This window comes from Sander vitreus, chromosome 5 (genome assembly GCF_031162955.1).
Source record: "Sander vitreus isolate 19-12246 chromosome 5, sanVit1, whole genome shotgun sequence".
NCBI classification, from domain to species: Eukaryota; Metazoa; Chordata; class Actinopteri; order Perciformes; family Percidae; genus Sander; species Sander vitreus.
The window spans coordinates 11,826,476-11,849,076 of NC_135859.1; the positions used below are offsets into that span (position 1 = coordinate 11,826,476).

At 42.7% G+C, this 22,601-nt stretch overlaps 1 protein-coding gene across 1 annotated transcript in view; it reads right to left on the reverse strand.

Annotated features, from left to right (window-relative positions):
• The window catches only part of cux2b (cut-like homeobox 2b), a 104,010-nt gene that overhangs the window by 15,961 nt on the left and 65,448 nt on the right, over nt 1–22,601 (reverse strand). The window contains exons 4-10 of the mRNA XM_078250387.1: nt 22,026–22,104; nt 12,380–12,520; nt 10,164–10,323; nt 9,073–9,152; nt 7,028–7,094; nt 1,065–1,113; nt 236–340 (exon numbers count right to left, since the gene is read on the reverse strand). Coding sequence (XP_078106513.1) covers nt 236–340; nt 1,065–1,113; nt 7,028–7,094; nt 9,073–9,152; nt 10,164–10,323; nt 12,380–12,520; nt 22,026–22,104 — 681 coding nt within the window. The remainder of the gene's footprint in view (nt 1–235; nt 341–1,064; nt 1,114–7,027; nt 7,095–9,072; nt 9,153–10,163; nt 10,324–12,379; nt 12,521–22,025; nt 22,105–22,601) is intronic.

Consider the following 22,601-nt stretch of genomic DNA (forward strand, 5'->3'; position numbering starts at 1 on the left):
ACGATGTCTTAGTATCCTAGAAGTTCTGAAAAGGAACTAGTAACTACAGCTGTCACATAAATGTAGCGGAGTAGATGTACAAAGGAGCATATAATATTAGTAATGAAGTAAAGTACAAGTATCTTGTAATTGTTGAGTAAAGCACTTGAGTAAATATACTTAGTCACATTACACCACTGCCTAGATATGGCCAAAAATCAAATAACAGTCACAGATGGAGGGACATTATTCTTACCCTGCTAGTGCCCTCTGCTGGATGGCAGTTCCCTGTGGTGGCTCTCTGGCCACTGGCTAACTGCTCCTTTAGCCTGTCCACTTCCCTCTGGGCCTTTTCCGCTCTCTGTGCGCACACACACACACACACACACACACAGTATCACAGCGTTACAGTTTTCGTACACCAGCCGCATCAATTGGCTAATGAGATGATCAAGGTGAGAGCATATACATAAATCAAAGGAGGCGCCCTTGCTCGGAAATTTTAGAGCCGAGTGAAAACCTGAGTAGGGGCCCGCACAGACCAGTGCAGCCACCGCTTTATTCTGCTGAGAGGGCTGTTTAGTCAGCCCACTTTATTCCCCAAACTGTTTACCTGCTCTGTCACACGCGGCCTGCTAATTAATGATTCATTTTGAGAACATTTATCTAGGAGATGTTGGCAGAGAGCAGCAGAGTGAGAAAAAGCGCATGAGAGAGAAAAGCAGAGGGGAGAGGAAAGGAGCAGAAGAAAAAAAGAGGTATCACCAGGATAGGAAGCAATCACGGTAGTGAGATAACAAAGAACCCCGGCGTTTGGCACTCCGGCATCAATCGCGTTCTCGGCAGTCTGCCGCTATCTGCTGAGTGGAGCCGTGCTGCCATAGCGCCCACTGACGGGGGCTCAGGTTTACACTCGCTAATCACACGCTCAGGGGAGGGGAGGTGGATGTGGGAGGAAGAACGGGGGGGGGGGGGGGGACACAGGACGGAGGGTGTCTAATTAAAGCCAAGGCTTGATTACAGGAGTGATTACCTTAACGAAGGAGCATCTCAATCAGAGAAGTGCAGAGGAAGACTGTACTCACCTGGTTTGCTTTCTCAAGACTCGCCATGATGGTGTCGACCTCCTCTGCCCTGAAACACACACACACACACACACACACACACACACACACACACACACACACACAGAACCACAGGATTACTGAGCAGATACCCTCACTCTCCAGTACACATAAAAAAACGAAGCACAACTGTTGTTACACATATAATCCTTCAAAATAAATAAAGCTAAAGGATGACAGTCACAGTTCCTTTCTTCTTCTTTTTTAGAAGTAAATACCATTTTTATTTTAGTTTTTGCTTCAGTCTAACCAAGCTTGGTGACTACAGAGCAACACGGATCACCCAGCACCCAACACAGGCACATTTATTTTTCCTGATGGTGAAACCAACAAATACAACAATCCCGTAACTTCAGAGCAGCTAACATCTCCATAGTAACATGTTTAAAATGATCCCAAACTCGAAAATAAAAACACACTTTGAAACTGAATTTGGATTGATTTTTGATTCCTACAAGACAAAAAAAAAAAAAAAAAAAGAATCAACTGTCTCACAGCGCATGGTAAGTCTTTGATGATAAGGCAATTGGCTGTGGAGACCAGGAGTTTGACTTCTGGAGCATGACGTTTCAGCCATATTCACAGCTCTCATATTATCACACGTTATCATATTGATCACATGTAAATAAAAGGACATTTTTCTCGTTAAACCTTCTCTTACAGACAAGCCCTATACACTCGTTAAACTCTGAGAGGTGTTTCCAATATTTAGTCCACCACATTTGTATCAAGGAGGATAGGTTAACCATTGTGTTGTCCATGGGTCGAATTTTTTATATCAGAAATATAAGTTTCTTACAACCAAACTGCCCCAAAATAACTCGGATGCATGCGTGTACGTTGCATGGAAGCCATACAACATTCTTTGCAGGTAAAATGATTGATTACTTCCATTGAATGTTGGGAGTTTTATTCAATGTTATAGCATTTGAAACAAATAAATGGTTTTAAAACAGTGTCCTGACTGAACTTTGACGTCAACCAGTCTGTGATTCACTCAACATCCTCTGAACTATTAGTCAAAATAATTCATAATTTCTGCTTCTTTAAAACTCAAAAATGAGTTATAATGTCATTTAAATTAGGTTTATTGACCAAGAATTTAAAAAAAAAAAAGTGTTGAAAGCATAGAAGAAAGCGCCAAAAACGTAGGAAAAAGCACCAAAACACACACACACACACACACACACACACACACACACACACAGGGTTGGGTCCTCTGTCTGGTGCAACTTCCTCTTCTTTTTCTTGTAACCTCTAAACAATTCACTTTTATGCCATATAAGGCCAAAACTATTTTTATGACATAAGCCTAACCTTCTGTGCATCAAGAGGTCACCCGGAGTACTTTTAACCACTAGCCACCAAAAAAGTAAAAAAAAATCATTTTATAAGTTCATTTAAAGCGTAACTCTCGCCAAAATGCAACCTAGGGTCTTTTTTGTGAATGTATCCGAGTCAAACTTTCGTTTAAAAGCATATTTAGGACGGAAGCGTCACTTTTAAGATTTACCGTATTCTCGTTTTTCGGTCAAATGGCCTTGTGAATGGGAGTGCTAGGGGCACTTTTATGCTAGCCTCAAAATAGCTATTTTTAAAACACTAAGGAGGCTCGACACAACATGAGACTTTGCTCCAAGTATCGCCAGGGGCTCTACACATGAACGCAAGCACTGACAACATTGTTTGTGTACCCAGAGTTTACTAAAAAGAAAGGTTTTGAGCAACTCACTGTAGCTTTTGTTCTTCCGGTCGCCGTCTGTCGAGCCAGTCAAAAATAGTCGAGGGAGGAGAGTAAAGATGGAAAGCTCCACAAGCTTAGTTCCATATAAATGCACAGATAATTCGTTGTTTTGTCGTTAGTGAAACAAAATATTGACCTTGTAGTTGAATAGGGAGCCTCATAAGAATGACATTTCCTCCTATGGAGTCCGTTAATTCGCATTCGGAGATCGCCTATTTTTGACTGGGAAAATGGCGGATAGCGTAAACAACAACTGCTAACGTGAGTTGCTCAAAACCTTTTTCAGTAAACTCTGGGTACACAAACAATGTTGTCAATGCTTTTGTTAAGGTGTAGAGCCCCTGGCGATACTTCAAGCAAAGTCTCATGTTGTGTCAAGCCTTCTTAGTGTTTTAAAAATAGCTATTTTGAGACTAGCATAAAAGTGCCCCTAGCACTCCCATTCAAAAAGGCCATTTGACTGAAAAACGAGAATACAGTAAATCTTAAAAGTGACGCTTCCGTCCTAAATATGCTTTTAAACAAAAGTTTGACTCGGGTACATTCACAAAAAGACCCTAGGTTGCATTTTGGTGAGAGTTACGCTTTAACGGTTTTACACAGTTTTTTTCAAATTGCTTATACACTAAAATTAAAACTTTCCCACAATTAGCAAAACCTTACACTCAAGGACTGTAAGCACATTGTCGGCTTCACACATTACACACAGTGATTTGCAAAACACTAAACACACTTGTATGCATTTGACACAGAAATTTATCATGATGTCATTTCCTTGCAATTTCAAAGCAAAGGCATTCAAATGAACACACCCACAAACCAATTGGTTAAACACAGCCACCAGGTACGCAAACACACGATTGCTTAATTGTAGACACACCAATCAGGTTTAAGCACTATTTAAAATGCAGCAGGTAAGTTCGCCTGCCTTCAACCAAAATGGAAGGAGTCAGAAGAAGAAGACTGAGAGTGAGAGGGGGAATCCACAGAGGAGGAGAAGGAGGTAGAGGAAGAGGACGAGGCCCAGCCAGAGGTAAAGGCCGAGGTGGAGGTAGAGGGAGAGGGAGAGGAAGACCTGAAGCCGGAGAATATGCTCAAAGAAGAAGAGGACCAAATTTATCAAATGAAAGTCGCGCAACACTAGTGGACCGTGTTGTGAACCACGGATTGATGCTGAGGGAGGCGGGACTAAGAGTTCAGCCAAATCTTAGATATACAGTGGCATCTGTCATAAGGATATTACGACAAGGAAACAGGTAAAAGAAAATCTGTCTACAGTTACAGTAATGAGCTGCTCATTGTATGCACCATATCAGCACTTTTGATACCCCTCCCTGTGACATTTGAGGATTGAGGGTCGAGAACGACAAGGAGGAAGGGGCCCCATATTCACACGAGGGTTTACGATCTCCGGCCCCAGGCTCTGGTACCCCCCTCATTCAGGCCATGGAGGACGCCTGTGACCAAGTCGACGCCCCAGCTGTGCAAGGATGGATTCGACATTCAAGAAGGTTGTCTTGCCAATGAGGATATTGCCTGGGATGTTGATGAAATTCTCTGGCCAGATCCAGCTAGGCGAAGAGATAATGTCTAGTATTTTCTGTACTTTTTCCAGATCATTTTTTTGTTTGTTGTTGTTTTTTCTGTGATTGTAACCTGTACTGGATACCGTATTTTATGTTTGTCTGTTGTTTGCGGTGCTAACAGTGTCATGCACACTACTGTAGTAGCATGAAAACTAGGACTTGTTTTGTTGTTGACTCTCCATGTCGACATGTTGACTGATTTGGGTATGTGGAGAGAAATGAATTATATTTTCCTCAGTCTGCAGCATTGATCTTGTGTGATCAGTGTTTGATGAACTTATTGTATATTTGTACTTGCTCTGTGTACTTACATTTACAGTACTCTAATCACTGAGAAGTAGAATTGCTAAAAGTGTTTTAGGTTAGCAACAGCAGTGTGTATCTGGTTGAAACGTAATTAAGTCAAATGTAACAAAATATGTTTTTTTTATAAAATAGTGTATAGTTTTTGCAAGAGTGTTTCATTTTACAAAGGGTCTGAGGTGCTAATTGGGTGTGTGGTTGTGCTAATTGTGTGTAGTGTTTTGAAAAAGACAGTCCCTGTTTTCAAAATTGTGCTTAAGCAATTGAAAAAAAACTGTAATACTTTCTTTAAATTGTATCCCCTTACAGGATGCTGTTTCAATGGCTTACCAGGAATATTCTGGTAAAGAAAATAAAAACAAAAAAAGTGTATTGAGTAAAACAAATATCATAATCTGCTTGAAAAATCCATCAATTGTTTTGTGTGTTATGGTTATACATTACAATATAAACTCCTATACAGGTCATTAGAAACCCCAGATGCTTCAACAGTGTACCAATGGCATGCCCTCTGTGTCCTTCATCATAGCTATGGCTTTGTATGAACGCTGTGGCCAACTCCAACTTGCCTCCATACATCTTACAATCACAGAAGTCTAATTTAAACAGAAGCTCAGCAGGATTATTCATGAGGTTTGTTTGAAGTGCAACAGTTTTATTTTGCACACGTGGGACCTGGTTTTCAAAAGGTAGATAGGGATGAATTAACGAGGATGCTGTGATTGATTTAAATATGCACATAGGTTTCGCAAGTTTCCGCGACACAGCAGTCCGTTTTTACCAAAAGAGAAATTTGTTCAAAGAACATATTAAGACTTCTTTTTAATCCACATTAAAGAAACTACATTGAGCCCAACGTTCATTCTCTTTCATGTTTGCATTTAACCGCTCCCGTCGTCTCACATCAGTCTGCAGAATTAATTAGCTAAAAATGTTAGTGATCCAATGGAATCATGATGTCATGAAGACAATACTATTTCTACAGTGAGATGTGGAATCCATTAGATACTGAGAATGTCTCAAACCTAACATATTCTTGGCATTAAGGATCCCCGGTGGCGTGTGGCGCGGCCCTGGTTTCAGAGGGTCCTGGCCGTGCCCCGGTCCTATCAATAAGGCCAGGATAGATGGCGCCCTGCTGACAGCAAACACTAACAGGTGTCAGCGCCACGTTTAATGAACTTGTGAAGTACGGAAAATGTTTTGTATTGATTACCTGCTCAGCTGCTCAAGCCGAAGCAGACAAATAGTCTTTCTTATCAACATTGAGGAAACAGTCAGTGAGAGTAATAGAGGCTGGCCTGGTGTTCAGAGGCTCGGTGTCAGGGAGGGATAACTGCAGCTGGAGCTCTGGGGTCAGTGGTGCTACTGTCACCCCAGCCACACACACATGCACGCACGCACGTACGCACAAATTAACAGCACCTCACATTCTTATTTATGAGACATGTAAGAACATTCTCAATGAATTAATGTCATCAAATACACCAGTCTATGGTCTTTACATTTTTTAATCCCATGGTTAAATTGTATCTGCTCTCAGACAGACAGACAGACAGACAGACACACACACACACACACACACACACACACACACACACACACACACCACTATGACAAACCACGTAACAGAGCTGGCCTTTTAACCTGCAGATGCACGCGAAATGTAAACCCAAACTGAAAATGTGTCCAATCCAACAAAATGGATGGCAGTGGGTCTAAAAACATCAGTTCAATTGCGCCATGGATGAAGCCTGGGAGAAAATCCATTAGCAGCGGCAGACTGTGCTCTGGAGCACAAACCCAACAAAGGAGTGTTTACTTTGAATGTCTATCGACATCCTTCATACAAGCTCAGATTCATTTCAGGCGTGCGGTGGATACATTGCGCTCAAAGACCAGGACAAGGTAGAGTGTTTTCTGAAGCAATCTTTAAATGGAGCAATTCTTCTTGAGGGCTGTCATGGCCCAGCTCCCAGTGAAGGCAAACACAGACCTCTCTCATCGACCTGCATTAGTGGCTGAGTCACTCTCCGCCTATACAATGGCATTCCTCAGCTCTACACTGGACATGAGTTTATGTAGGCAAAATGAAGAAGAGCGGCTTCAGCACTTGGAATGCTACAGTGAGCACCAGTGAGGAAGGCCACAGAGATGCCAGTGTGTAACCACCACGACTTGGGGGAGGGGGGTGTGTGTGTGTGTGTGTGTGTGTGTGTGTGTGTGTGGGGGGGTATATAAAAGTTGAAATGACGTAAACACAAAATGTAAAATGGGAGGCAGACTCTTACTTGTTGGTCATCTCCTGGTTGTATTTACACCGCAGGTCCAGCAGCTCTGTCTGTGCAGTGTTCAAAGCTGGTGAGAGGCAGACAGTGAAAAAACCACATGAACTTTGACCTTAAAGCTACATTACTGAATTTATTTGCCAATCACATTTTAGGTTACAGTAATATACTTTCATTTATTTTATTTTTTTTTCTTCCTCTTCTTCTTTTTCATTTTCACTTCAAACATTACCAATCAAAGAATGCATTTGCAAAACAACAAATTTCATTGAACTGTGTTAGTCTGAGCTACACTCCTGGCTAGAAGTGTTATGCTTCTGCTCAAATAAAAAGAAAGATTTCCTCCAACTTTCAATTTGGATTAGAGATTGTATGCATCATCTGACCCTAGAAAAAATGTTATACTACAAGAAACTGTGCCCTCAACTTTTATACCAGTTGGCAGCCAGTTCTGGATCAGGTCGGAAATAATTCTTCTTTTTTTCTTTATTTTTTTTCTTTAAAGGGGCGCTATGCAGTTTTGGCCATTTCTTCGATGTTTTCTCGCTTTTTGCTCGCAGGTTTCTCTATAGAGCTCCCCCTACAGCTTCGGAATAGATATTTGGCAGCTCCTATGTTTACTTGTGTCTGACTCCTCGCTCGGTCAGTCTTCCGTTTCCTCTTTCTCTGTTCCTCCGACAATGCTCTCCTAGCTTTCTGTGTGAAAAACTCCATCGGCTTGTTAGCCGGTTCCTGAATGGGCGTACGTGTGCAGTGCCGTGAAGCAATTCGTTACATCGCGAGACCTGATATCACACGATACTTCCTGACGCTGAGGCCGGCGGCTCGCCGGCCTAAAGTTGCAAGGGTGGTTTTTCAGCTCACAGGTGCTAGGGGGAAGCAAGACGACCACCATTCAACCCGAAAAAAAGTCATATAACCATTCCAGTGACTCCGAAGTTGTTCAGTTAAAGGTCTTAGTGGTCCCCTAATACTGTATCTGAAGTTTCTTTCCCGAAATTCAGCCTTGGTGCAGAATTACAGATAGTCTGTCAGCCAAACCAGCATTGGCGCTCTCCCCCTCCTCCCCAATATGTTTTTTTATAAAATAGTGTATAGTTTTTGCAAGAGTGTTTCATTTTACAAAGGGTCTGAGGTGCTACTTGGGTGTGTGGTTGTGCTAATTGTGTGTAGTGTTTTGAAAAAGACAGTCCCTGTTTTCAAAATTGTGCTTAAGCAATTGAAAAAAAACTGTAATACTTTCTTTAAATTGTATCCACTAGAGCCAGTCCCACAATGAGCTTTACTTAGGATGTGCCATTTCTGTGTCTGTAGCTTTAAATGCTATTAAGGAGGAGAGGGGGGGGGGCAAGGTGGAGGGTGGGGGTGTGGCCTTGACCAACTGCCATGCTTCGCTTGTTTGCAAGCCATGATGTCTCTCTCTTTCTCATGGGCGGGCCAAATTCTCTGGGCGGGCAAAGCAGAGAAAGGGGCGGTAACCTTCCTCCTTATGACGTCATAAGGAGAAGATTCCAGATCGGCCAATCTGAGCTTTCATTTTCTCAAAGGCAGAGCAGGATACCCAGGGCTCGGTTTACACCTATCACCATTTCTAGCCCCTGGGGGACCATAGGCAGGCTGGGGGAACTCACATTAATGTTAAAAAACCTCATAAAGTGACCTTTAAGGTAAATTAAGCTAAAAAAAACAAAAAAAAACTGCATAGTTCCCCTTTAATGTTTAATTTTTTTTTTTTTTTACCATTGAAATGATGTTTTGATATGTAATATTGTACATTTGTAATGGTGCAATAGGGTAGGGTTATTTGGGATTTTGTTAAAATGTATCAATAACTGTATGTTAAATTGTGTTTTGCATAACCTAAAAAAAAAAAACATACTAAAAAATTCTTTGGGGAAAAAAAAAAAACGTGTTAGTTTAAACCTACAGTCGCGTCAACAAAGCAGCAGTCTGTGCTTCAGCAGACTGTACAGTAATAATACACACAGTGGCTGAGGTTGAGATGAAATGTAACAGCTACAGTACGTGTCAGTGTTTAAACCACTTACAGGAATGCAGAACCTTGATCTTCTCCTTGGCCTCTGATAGTCTGTCAGCCAAACCAGCATTGGCGCTCTCCCCCTCCTCCCTGGGAGAAAAAGAAACAAACAAAACAACTCAGTTTCAGTTACTTCACTACATTATGGCTACCCATTTAAGCAACACTATGCACTTTGTGCCATGAGACAGAAAAATGTGGTAATCCCAGCACGTGTGACAAAGTTAAATAAAACTTGAATGTAACAGAAGCAGCTGTTGTTTCACTGTTTCACATTTTTGGAGCCGTGTTCAGTTCAGCTTTGGTTTATTTTGAAAAAAAAAAAAAAACCTTTCGCTACTGCTGTTGTTGCCGGCGTCTAACTGCAACTCAAAATATCCCCAGGACAAGCTAAATGGACTCATTTATTATACAGGTTCACAGACCCTCTCATTTATTTTTACATCAGCAAAAGTTGCATATTGTTGCCTTAAAGGGTACTAAAATGGATTGAGAACATCTCTGCATGGGGAAAAGGTTTGGAACATTGAAGGGTTAACCTTAACAATCTTTAAATACATGCCCTATTTCATATTATACCAAAAATAAACGGCAGTGGTCTGTGCTGTAGGCATTGGGTGGCACAGGTAGTTAAAAATGCAGTAGGTAAGACTTACAAAACTAACTTTCTGTCATATCTGCTGAAACTGACCCTATGTTTGAGTACTACATTAGGCAGGTCATTTAAAAAAAAAAATCTGGCTCCTCTGGCACCACCTACAGCCTGTAGAGCTCCCTGTTCAGATGCACCAATCAGGGCCGGGGGGGTGGGGGGGGGGTGTCTAACTGCGTGTCAATCACTGCTCATGCACACGCATTCATTCTCCCTTGTTGGGGGAGGGGCTTAGGAGACCGTTTTGGGCTTTAGCGGAAAGGGGGGGAGGGACTGAGAAGTTGTTGATGTTCAAATTCTTTGGCTAAGTCCTGGATCTTCGCAATCCTACCTACGGCACCTTTTAAGGGGGTTCATTTGTGTCTTTTACTTTAGGAAATTTAAACCGTATGTAAATCTATAATGATTGCCAGTCAGAGGCAGGCAAGGGGTGCATCACTGGTTCTCACCCTCGTTCCTCAGCTGGGTCCTGGTAGTTCTGCTGCAGGGAGCCTGGGGCCCCGGGAGCCGGTGTGCTGTTGGGCGTCATCACGGAGGCTGGAGAGCTGGATTCTGGGGCCTCCTCTGTCAGTGCTGCCCCTGAGACTGCTGGGCCGTCCTCTGAAGGCTCTGTGTGGAAGAAAAAGACTGGTATGAGTTCTCCAACATCAGCTGAGTGATCCGATATTACCAGGTAAATGAGACAATTGATTTCTATTTGAAATAGTCGTCTTAAGGTGACCATTATTCGCATATCTCCAGATATTTTGGTGGAATTCACAGCCTTCCTAAGGCCTGGTACGCCTGGTAACCTGAATCTGGTAAAACAAATGTTATGATTAATAATTATTATTTTTTTTTTTTAAAACGGCATAACAAAACACACAACTTACAACATGAATACATCCCCTCCTCACGAAACCCCTCCATTCGTCCTCACCACTTATTCAAAGAATGATTGGTTACACTTTACCTGAAGGTATCTACATAAGAGTGACATGACACTGTCATGAACGTGTCATCAACATTATAAACAAGTCAAACGTTTATGACATAATGCTTCTTTTAGTAAGTGTCATTCGGTTTTTGTCATGACAAGTTATGGTTAGGGTCAGTGTCATGTCACTCTTATGTGACATGACATTAATTTAACTTTCTTAAATTAAATGATGAAAAAACTGAGGTGGTTGTTTTTGGAGCAAAAGGAGGAACGATTAAAAGTCAGCACTCCGCTTCAAACGATAATGTTAAAAACAACAGACAAAGCCAGAAATCTTGGTGTAGTCATGGACTCAGACCTGAATTTTAACAGCCACATTAAGACAATTACAAAGTCAGCCTATTACCACCTTAAAAATATATCAAGGGTTAAAGGACTTATGTCTCAGCAGGATTTGGAAAAACTTGTCCATGTTTTTATCTTCAGTAGACTTGACTGCTGTAACGGTGTCTTTACAGGTCTACCTAAAAAATCAATCAGACAGCTGCAGCTGATTCAGAACTATGCTGCTGCTCGAGTCCTCACTAAGACCAAGAGAGTGGATCACATCACTCCAGTTCTGAAGTCTCTACACTGGCTTCCAGTGCCTCAAAGAATTGATTTCAAAATACTTTTGCTGGTTTATAAAATCACTAAACGGTTTAGGGCCAAAATACATTTCTGATTTGCTGCTACACTATGAACCACCCAGACCTCTCAGGTTCCACATATCTGGAACAAACTCCCAGAAAACTCCAGGTCTGCTGCAACTCTCAGTTCTTTTAAATCAAGGCTGAAGACCTATCTTTTTGATGTTGCCTCTCTTTAAATAACTGTTCATTTCTTATACTGAAGCTGCATTGTTGACACTGTATAACAATCTATATAAGCATATAAAGAGAAATTCCTATTTTATCTGCTTTGATATATTGAACTGTTTTAACTGCTCTTCAATGTTTAATTTCTTATACTGCACTGTGACTTTATTTTCTCGTATTTTATCTGTTTTTAATTTTTTTATCTGTTTTCATGTAAAGCACCTTTGAATTGCCCTGTTGCTGAAATGTGCTATACAAATAAAGCTGCCTTATGTAGATACCTTCAAGTAAAGTGTTACCGAATAATTAAGACAAGCCTAGCACCACGATTATTTAATGCAACACAATAAAATAACAAAATAAACAGCTGTAAAGCAAAAAAACATACAGTACGTATGTGACAAAACAAAAAGGACATTGTATACGTCTCTCCACAGTACAAAGCTTCCTAGGAGTCCTCCAGAAAGCTCAGGTGCTTTCCCCATTTCCTAGTGTAGACATCCAATCTGGCAAAACGTTTATATGACATTTTTTCAAAACGCCCCCACCCTAGTAACAGCACCCCTTTATTCCTCCACCCTCCTAAAAGAATCTGTGTGACTATCATTAAACTAGTCTGGACCCAGCTTCTTATGTGCTTATCCATCCCGCTTAGGATTGGCCCATCTTGGGCTGAATGGAACCTGGGTCCCTGCAATCCGACACAGGTTATCATGTGTCCGAGTCCAAAATTCCTGGACCTTATCACAGGACCACAGGACATCTGGACCTGGTAAATTACCTTGCCTGCACTTTCAGACCCGTACAGTAGCAGCCACTTCGGTGCCGCATTAAAAAGAAATGCTTTCTAGTGGGACTGCTTCCCGATGCAGATGATTTTTGGCCTGACCTGTCTTTTCAAGGCACTCCAGGTGTTTCTTCCAGTGCCCGCTGATCTCTCGTACCAGGGCCTCGCCGTCTGGGGCCGAACTGTGAAGGTGCTGCAGTCTTTCCTCCAGGGTGTGTGAGGCCTCCAGCACGGGTGCTGGATCTGTGGAAACAGACCCAAACAAATCTCTGTAGAAACAACTCCTAAGATTCACAAGATATCCATACACTCCTACTTTTCAGAAAAAAGCAAAATAGCTGTTTTACTGTGCGCGCTGCCTGTAAAGCACTTTACAGAGTTTTTCAGCGTTGCAGTTTCAACAGAGACACACAATTCCACTGAGACTTGTTTCCAAAAAGTGACTCTTAGACTTTCCCCACTCAGGCGCCTTTGAACATTTCACAGGCTGGACCTAATGACACAAGTGCTGTTCCGACCCTTCACATGTACAGGAATCATCTCTAATGAGTCTTCTCACGTGCTGATGAATGGCAAAGAAGACAAAAAGATTGCCATGAATATGTGACGGAGTCTTAAGTCCCAAGTATACACCTAGGCAAAGTGTAGAAAAAGTCTGCTCCTGAAAAGGGAGGGGGGGGGGGGGAAAGAGAGAAGCAGGATTCTTTAGCACAACAGAGGAGCTGTTTTGCAATGCATGCGTGGCAGCACCGGGCCCATGGGGCCAACTAGGAGGCTGTTTCTCAGCTAACAAGTCTCCTCTGTATCATTTGATCATTTAAATTATTATGCCAGGAATTCTCAGGAGGCAGCTCGGCACTCCACATCACAGGGCTGTTTTTAATCTTCCCCTTCCCTTTCTTCCCCTCCCGAAAAGTTCAACAGCTCAGAGAGAGGGAGCTGCTCCTGTTGTGTACCTGCCTGCCGAACACCAAAGGAGGTGACTTCTAGTGCCAAAGCACAGAGAGGGAAGCTCAGGGGAGCTCCCTGACAAGGGGGGGAGGCAAGATGTAGACGCACGCACGCACGCGCGCACACACACACACACACACACACACACACACACCCCTTCAAAACTCTAAAAGAGGAGGAAAATCGCTGCTTTGCTGCACAAACTTTTCTCCCACAGCTTTCATCCACTCATCTTAGACTTCTGTGTGGAACCCAATTGAATCCCTTCTTGAGTATGGGCACTGACTGAAGTGACTTTTCATAAGAAGCTGGAGCCACAGACGTTTAAACTTTGCCAGATGCCACAGAGAGAATGCAAAGTCTGAGCCGGCAGGCCACGAAAAATAAATGCTCATCAGAGAGCCAAAACTTCTGCAAAGTGCAATTTGTTGAAATCCTGGCCTGACGTTGCAGCCTGCTATATCTGCATTTTCATCAGACAAACATTTTGGGCCATTTAATTGATCGAGCTATTTTTCCCAGGACCGTTTACAGTCAAACATTGTCTGCATTCATTGTTACACCAGCTGTGGAGATATTGCATCAGTCACGAGGGACATCACTATTAAGAGCAGAGCTCTTCTAAGACAAACAGGATGACTTAAAGCACTGCTATTCCATCGACCCACTGTCACAGAAATCACTTTATCAGCCTCTTTCCCATATATCCTTTCAACTTTTAATGATCAAAAGGACAGAGATTATAGTAAGGGATCTCTCACACATGGACAAGCCAGGATTATCAATCGGTGGCAAGGAACTAAAGTAAAGTCAAATTTAAAGTGAAGGGATATAAGTTAAACCCGTATACAAAATTAACCCCCGTCAAAGTAGAGCAGCAGGGATACTCCCTCAGGGCCCGGGATCTACAGTTACTGAAGGAGAGTCCAGAAAGACTGCTGATAACTTTGGAAAATAGAGCTAATTGATGTTGCTAATAAGAAGCACTGGAGTTTCTTTTCGGAGCAGCTCTGATGGTAAATCCAGCAAATAAATCCCTGGAATGGAAGAGGAATTCAACACTAACCCGAGCGCTCGCATTCCTGTTAATCAAGAAATATAGCACAGCTGACGAGGCATTATGTACATCAGGTGAGTCACATCACTCTCACGGCAACGTAAACCGATCGATTTTTAATTCATCCCTTATCTTAATTATATAGATGATTGGATGTCTGCTCCGGGGTCATAACTGATCGGGCAACAGCAGCTCGTTTAAACTAATAAATCACAGAACATTTAATAATCATCGTCTCTGGTGAACACAGGGCCAGCTCTGGAGGAATCCCAGCCACCGAGGAGAGCAGAATGACATGGGGAGGTTCAATAATGTCATTGTGAAAACATGAACACATTTGTTCCCTCACAATGAGTCCGCCATTTATGGTTTGTTACAACTTTAGTCATATTTTATTTGTAGTTTTTTTTTTTTTTTTTTAAATCATCATTTTTATCAGTTACAATAACATTGTACTCGCCAAAGTAATAGCTGAGATCTGGGAACATGGTGACAATGCTAAAGCAAAGCCAATGGGCCAGGAAACTCCAGCAAGAGACAGACAGGCTTGTAAAACAAGCACAACAGTTTAGACAGATTTACAACAAATGTATTTGGAAGTCAAATTGAAAAGTATGCACTCCCAAATGTCAGTTATAATATCGCATTGCTCAGAAAAACTGCGTACAGAACAAGTAGGACACAATTGAACCAGAGGTCTAAAAACTGTGACGGATGTTTAAAACAGACGGTTTGGGGAATAATTTCACTGTTCACCTTTGTTTCTCTTTCGACTAAGTTTGTCTGATCATCTGACTGCTCTAATTAGTTAGGGTTATCCATAATAATTCAGAAACGTAAGAGATGCTAGACTGTGATTTGAAAAACTAGCTTGAAAACTGATGTTGGAAGTGTAAAGAAAACCCACGGATGGGTTAGTTAGGTATGTGCTGAAGAACTTTTCTTTTTCATTTTCTGTATCCAATGGGAGTCAATATTGTGTATGAAGAATGGTGTAAGCATGGTGTACTGGAGCGGTTTTCATTCTTTTTTTATGATTAACATTTTGTTCTTTATTTTAACAAAATATACAACTTGAAACATGAACATACCCCGCCTTGTCATCACCAACTACCCAGACAAAAATCAAGAAAAGATGACACATGAACTACAATATATCAAGAGCATACAACAGCATAATAACAAAATACACACTATAAATCAAATCAACATATGTATAAATTGCAACACCATAAGCCCATCACGCACGTCTCTCCTCAGCACAAAGCTTCCTAGGAGCCCTCCAGAAAGCCCAGGTACTTTCCACATTTCCTAGTGTAGACATCCAATGTGGAAAAACGTTTAGATTAACTATTTTCAAACGCTGCCACCCTAGCCTCCATCCTCTTAAAAGAATCTGTCTGGCTATCATAAAACTAGTTGGAACCAACTTGTTATGTGCTTATCTTTTCCACTTAGGATTGATCCATCTCCCAGAGCAAAAAATCTTGGGATGAATGGAACCTGGGTCCCTGCAATCCGACACTGAGATGGCAAAAACTACGAAAATAAGACCCACGTCGTAATGAACCCTGACTTGCTAATAGCAAAACATATGTTAGCATGACTTTTAATTGTTTTTGCACATTTCCTCAGCTGCGTTGATATTGGGTTTCATCACTTTGGCGGAGCGATAATGAGGCTTGCCACCCTGTAGCTTGCTTCCTTGTGGTCACTGCGTTGCTTTGCTATTGCACATCTCAAAGCGGGAGGCAGTTACTGTATCTGGGTGAGCCTCGAGTCCAGGGTAAGCCCGAGCCAAAGCCTGTCAGAAGCTGGACGGCTCCGCGCACTGCAGGTGGCACTGGGGGAGGACGGTGCACAGGTTCAGGATGTGTGTCTAGGTGGGTGGGGGTGGACCGGGGTGGTGTGCGCCAAGACAAGCAGGTGTGTCGGGGCGGTCCGTCTTGGCCCTGTCAGCGATACACCATCATTAGGCGGTGTGGGCGCAGCAGGGTGCACCATTATGTCTCCCTGGGCCCTGTGTAATTACGCTCTGACATAATTAACCCAGCAAGCCCATTAGCCAAGCATTGGCTGGCTGAAGAGAGAAAAAAACAAAAAAAACGCTATAATTATTTGTTGTGCGCATGTTAATGAGGCCAGCTGTGTTCCCATCATACAACACGAACAAATTAATTTACAAGGCTGTGCTCCAAGGTTTTTTCTTTTCATTCAAAACAGTCTTTTTTTTTTTTTCCCTCTGAGTGGACTTCAAGGTCCATAAACACGCTCTGCCGCTGCTGCAACAAACAGTAACACTGCTGTAATATTGTTGTCAAGAACCAAAACTAGGTTGAAAGAACACTGGGTCTTTAATTTCACAGACAATGTAAAGTGATATAAGGTATGTAGGATAAATTGCGGCCTTTTTTTTCCCCCTTCTACCTGACAAGGATTAGTTTCGATTAGAAAAAAAAACACAAACTGCTTGCAACAAATTCGTAAACATGACTTTTCTGTTTGCGGTGCATTTTAAACCAATGAGCATTTGATATTCACATAGCAAACCGAAGTGTCGCTTTACCTTGATGTGGCAGAGGGAGTGAGAAAATCCGAAAATAAAAACATAGGTGGAATGAAAAAGAAATGATTGTGGGAAGCGGCGGCCTTTTGTGTGTGAACAAAACAAAGCCGAGAGAGAAACTTCTTAACCTGTTCTCTTTCAATGCTGTTCCATGTCTTTGTTTGACAGACTGAAGGACGGAGAAGGAACGACATCAATACCGAGACATTTTAAAACTCGCAACAAAGAGTGGAGCCACAGCTAGATAGCATTTCAAATGAACACGAGATGCTGCAGTGAAAAGAGAAGTGCCACTGACATCCAAACCAAACTTCACTTGAAATGATACAAAAGAAAATCTTATTTATGAGACATGTAAGACAAATCACAACGAATTAACGTCATCAAATACACCAGTCTATGGTCTTTACATTTTTTATTCCCATGGTTAAATTGTATCTGCTCTCAGGCACACACACACACACACACACACACACACACACACACACACGCACACGCACACACACACACACACACACACACACACACACACACGCATGCATGCACACACACACACATACACGCTGTCTTTTAAGAGCACACTCTCTCCTGGTCCCTCTGGGGTCTCCTACTCCACAGGGATCAGTTGGAGAGGCCCAGCTCTTTTATGAACATAATGCATTATTAAGCACCTCAAACATCTCCTGGGCCTTTGTTTATTACTGCTCTTATTAATCACTTGTGCATAATCTCGTCCCGCCCAGAGAGCTTTCATTTTCCATCAGCTTTTATGCGTCCTTATTTTCCGACAGACTGCCACAAACGCGCATGCCACTCCTTCTTCGCTCTCATCCTGACTGCAGGTACTCAGCTGCAAAATTGCAATAAAGCCAGCTTGCTGTGCCTTGCAGGCCTCTCTCTCGCTGGTGCTCGCTTATGTATATGAAAGGTTGAAGAAGGACTACTATTCTTTATGCATTTGAATGACTCTTTATTCAAAGGTCAGTGCATTGTGTTCTGATAATCTCATAGCCGAGGGAAACATCTGATGTGAATATGTAAGGAACTTATAACCATCTCATTGCACAAGAAGACAAGCGACCACAAAAGAAGCTGCTTGTACTTGTGCTCTGCAATACCGGTGGTCACCACTAGCAAGCACTGTTGCCATAACATTTCCACTAAAACACACACACACACACACACACACCTCAGACACGCCGTAGGCCCTGCACACACACATACTTAGAGGGGTGTATTCAGATCAGAATCTTCACAAACTCTTAGTGAGCTCCCTGCTCAGATAAAAGGAGCTGTGTTCTAAGGAGAGAGGGAGAGGGGTGGATCCTAAGGGATGAGTGTGTGCACGGAGAGGAGGCGAGGAAGAGCAAACACCTGGAGCGTCAGTCTCAGGGCTACGCCCCTGGCGACAGGGCCTCGCTGCTCTCACAGAGGTGGCAACAAACGCAGACGTTCAAACGCCACTCAAACACACACACACACACACCAGCAGAGAAGAGCGTGTGAGACGGCGAGTAGGAGAGGAAGAAAAAGACAGAGGAAGTTAGGTGCATCTCTGGGAAAGCGATGAATTTGGGCAGAAGCTGCCACTGTTTTTCAGCGTTCAGTGATCAGGACGTGTTTATCTGCACTGATCAAAACCGTGCGGAGGTGATATTGTTAGGGAAACACTGTTAACAGGCCTCTTTCAAGCCCCAAACTGGGTGGGAGTTACAGTGCACGGCATGGGGAGATGTCACAGGCAAATCAAAATATAGAAACGCTAATGAAACACTCCAGTGGATTGACATCTCGGCTTGGGGGCCTCATAAAAAAGGCAAGAAACCACTTCAATCACTCGCATCAAGAAGTTATTTCTGTTCTGAGTTTGTTGCATTCAAGTTGCCATTGAACAGGAGCATTATCTTGCATTAACAAAGTGAAACATTATCATGCTGGAATCTCACAAATGTAACGGATATGTGATTTGTATTCAATAGTGGGCACGGCAAAGTGGATAACTGATATGTGACCAGATGTTAATGATAGCCAGATACAACAGGTCACATATTGAGCTGCGGCTGCGTGTGCCCCCCACAACCCCCTTTCCTTGTTCGCCTCTTGCATTCATTAACTCTGCTGTTGGCCCGTTCTGATTGGGCCGAAGGCCTTAGTGTCGACACACAAATGAGCACACACGTACACACACTGACAAAGAGGCACTTTCAAATGAAATAATAGGAGGGGGGGGGGAACGTCCTGCAATGAATAGTAATAACTGCATTAAGATTAACGAGCACGGCGTGTAAAGAATAATTGCATCTGTCAAAAGATTAAAAATACATGAGCTGTAGCATTTGTTGGGGGAATGGTGGGAACACTCACTGTTGTGTTTGAGGGGCAGAGAGAAATGAAGTGGGGCCACAGCCAAATGACTGTCCTCTGGTGTACCTGGAGTCATCCATTCTAGCGAGGGGTGGGCAGGAGAGGGGGGTGGGGGGTGGAGTTGTGACCTTGGACACCAGCAGCAAGATGTACTGTGACAAACAGCCACAGGATACTGTAGGCCCTCCTCACAGATGGCACATACTGCTCGGGCCAGACGCAGAAATGCTCTCAATGGTCGGGCCTGTACTGTTTGGCCTCAGACAGAGAAGTGGGGGAGATATCTGGCAACGAACACAGCTAATGTCAGGATCAGTCAACACTAGATTGTTGCCTTTTCGAAATGGTCACTGTGTCAGATTAGGCAATCAGTGAGTCGTAAATTGTTGCTGGGACTCGGCTGAAAGTCATGGCAGACTACAAGTTGGAACCTGACGAATCGTAGCTTGCTATCTTTCACGACTCCGTCTTCATCGGCCATATTTACAGTTGTATGCCGCCGTTTGCGGTTTTGGGTTCGACATCACAGAACGTAAGAAATTGATATAGTAGTCTTTTTGTTGGGACATAGTGAGGTGTCCCATTGAGCCTTTATTGGGCCACTGAAAATACTTTAACAATTTAAAGGTGGGGGGGGTCCTAACCATGAGTTGGATAGGTTGATTTTTTTTATTTCTCTGTGCGTTTAATAGAAAGACTGCATGGTCAAATTAACCTGATATGGGGCTGTGGGACAAACACAAATTCTAAGATACCGTGTGATTATTTGATGAAACATGAATAAAAAAACATAAAATTGTTAAGAAATATGCACCATGTGAGCACTTTTCTTCAAAGCTGGACACAGGGCCCCTCTATGAGACATGGCCACAAGTTTAGGCAAACCTTATTTGATATTGTACTTTAGTGGGTTAGTGATTTGCAGTTTAAAAGATAAGATTACCAAAAATCCAATTCCCATGCAGTGAATCTGAGGGTAAATGCCCGCTAAGAAGACATGTGTCTTCTTAGCGGGCTAGTTTATGTTAGCAAATGGCAATCCTATAATCAGGAATCAGCTGTTTTCAGCTTCACAGTGACTGGAGAGCTGTGTGCAGTCAGCGGGGATAAGCTAGCTCAGTAAACACCTCAACACAGGAAACTGGCAGCTTGTTAAAACACAATGTCTTGTTTTTCGATTTTTCCAAATGTGAAATGCAGAAGTGGGTACGGCACGTTTGAAGTTGTTGGAAAGGCACCTGCTACGCAGCTAGGCTGAGTAAGGAAAAGTAATGCGCGTAACCACTTCTGCACATTAAGTAATTTATTAAGTAATGCTACTACTTTTTTTTCCCCATCGAGTAATTCATTGTAATAACTTTCTTTGAGTAATAAGTAATGAGCATTTCATTCTGTTTTATTGGGCTACTTGCCCAGCACTGATTGGTACTATGATTGAGAAAGAAAAACAAAGTGGCTTCACTCTGTCCCAGTGATACAGTGAAACAGACTCCCTTTGTAAAGGTATAAGGTCAGATGGAGGTAGGAGGCTCGCTGTGTTACGTCACCTGATGTAACCTGACACAGGAAGGTCTACTACCGTATACTCAATATAATGACACGGTACATAACACTGTATATGCATGTAAAGAGACAGAGGACAACAATGATTAGGTACACTGAAGACAAAAGCTACTATACTTTAGTATAGAGTTCATGTTGGGTGATCGTGGTCGTTCTTTTTATTTTTTAAGTCTTTGTTCTTCAACATAACAACTCTTAGTTGACCATTTCGTTCTTGAGGGGTTTTTTTTAAAAGATTTTTTTACAAAATATACTCCACAAGACGCTCTAGGGCTTGAATTAAGGCCCCTATATAAAAGGTATAGGTCAGAAAATCAAACTGAATACATCTTCAAAGAACGGTATTTCTTATCAAGAAATAACTCATTCAAAGTGTGTGTGTGTGTGTGTGCGCGCGCGCGCACGCACGCACGCAGCGGAGCAATATCAAGCAGGGGACTTCAAGGAAAAATGGAGACCTTTAAAAGTCACTTGCTGCCGTCGCTATTTTTCTGACGCAGACTTTTATCTTGTATTCATTGAATCTGTAAACAGCATTCTCTACTCCTGCCACAAGTGTTTCTCTGATCTAGACGGAGATTGGGCTGCATTTTTGCTGGCGTCTCCTGCAACAAAGAGCAATACAGTACACGTGCCCCGGCACTGAAATAACAACTGAATAAACACGTAATACATCATTCCTCTTTGCTCTAACTTTCTGTCTTTGCCCCTCTCTCCCCTTTCCCCCCATTGGCCTCATCAGGCCTGCGTTCCACACGAAGCCAGACTTCAGTTGGGATTTTAATTGGCCCTCCACAATCAACAGCAGAGCTCCTCAAGGATGTGTTCGCTCCTCAGCCAGGCTACACTCAAGGACCAGTGCTGGGTTTTGAAGTGGCCTCACGCAGAGTTTTGGAAGCCACTCTGAGAGCACAGACTTTGAAAAATAGATACGAGCCACAGGGCATAGAGTTTATGTATCTTATATCCATGTGCTGTTGCACCATATCTATCTAAGGCTAGAAAATGACTTTGGTTTGTGTGCGTTTATATATACATGATATGTCACTGTGTTTTCCATATAGGGCTGGTCCAGCGGTAGTGGTAGAGGTTTGATGTGGAGTTGATCTTCCGTAAGGGATCTTTGAATGGGGAAAGATAATTCTTGAAGCAATGTGAGTGAGTGTGGTGTTTATGCTGCTGCTGCTGCTGTTGTTGCTGTTGTCGTTTGTGAAGGTGCACATCTCTGGTCTTAGTGGGAGACTCACCTGGGGCCTCGATAAGCTGTTTGTAGATTCCCAGGAACGCAGACTCGGCCTCCTTGCTGCGCTTGTTCAGAGCAACCACCTGCAGCGGAGAAGATGCCATTAAGGTAAACATCGACTGATATCGTCCTGGCATATGTCTTAACTCACAGTGCACAGGATATTTACATTTCAGGCATTACGTTGACTTTTACACAGAGCAGAAAAACACTTACAATCCTCAATTGCCAACAATGGATCAATAGTAACGAGAGCAAAGGTCAGCCTCACAGCATCCTTACAATAAATTGAATAGTCCTGCATGCCTTGTATGTGTATTGTATGTTCAGTATGTATAGCAGAGAAATACTGTACTGTTCATATAGCTAGTGCATAGATTAGCCAATGCAAAGACTGTGTTTCTACATAAGCACTGACAACTAGAGAAACAAGTTGTAAACTATGACGATATCCCCCTGTTTACTGCCAAGTTGCTGCATGTTGCGAGGTGACATTTGGCCTGTTAAATGTAGGTGTCGGTGTGCACGAGAAGGCTCTCCCAGTGACAGTGGCCTCCGTCACCAATCAGCACTCGGCACC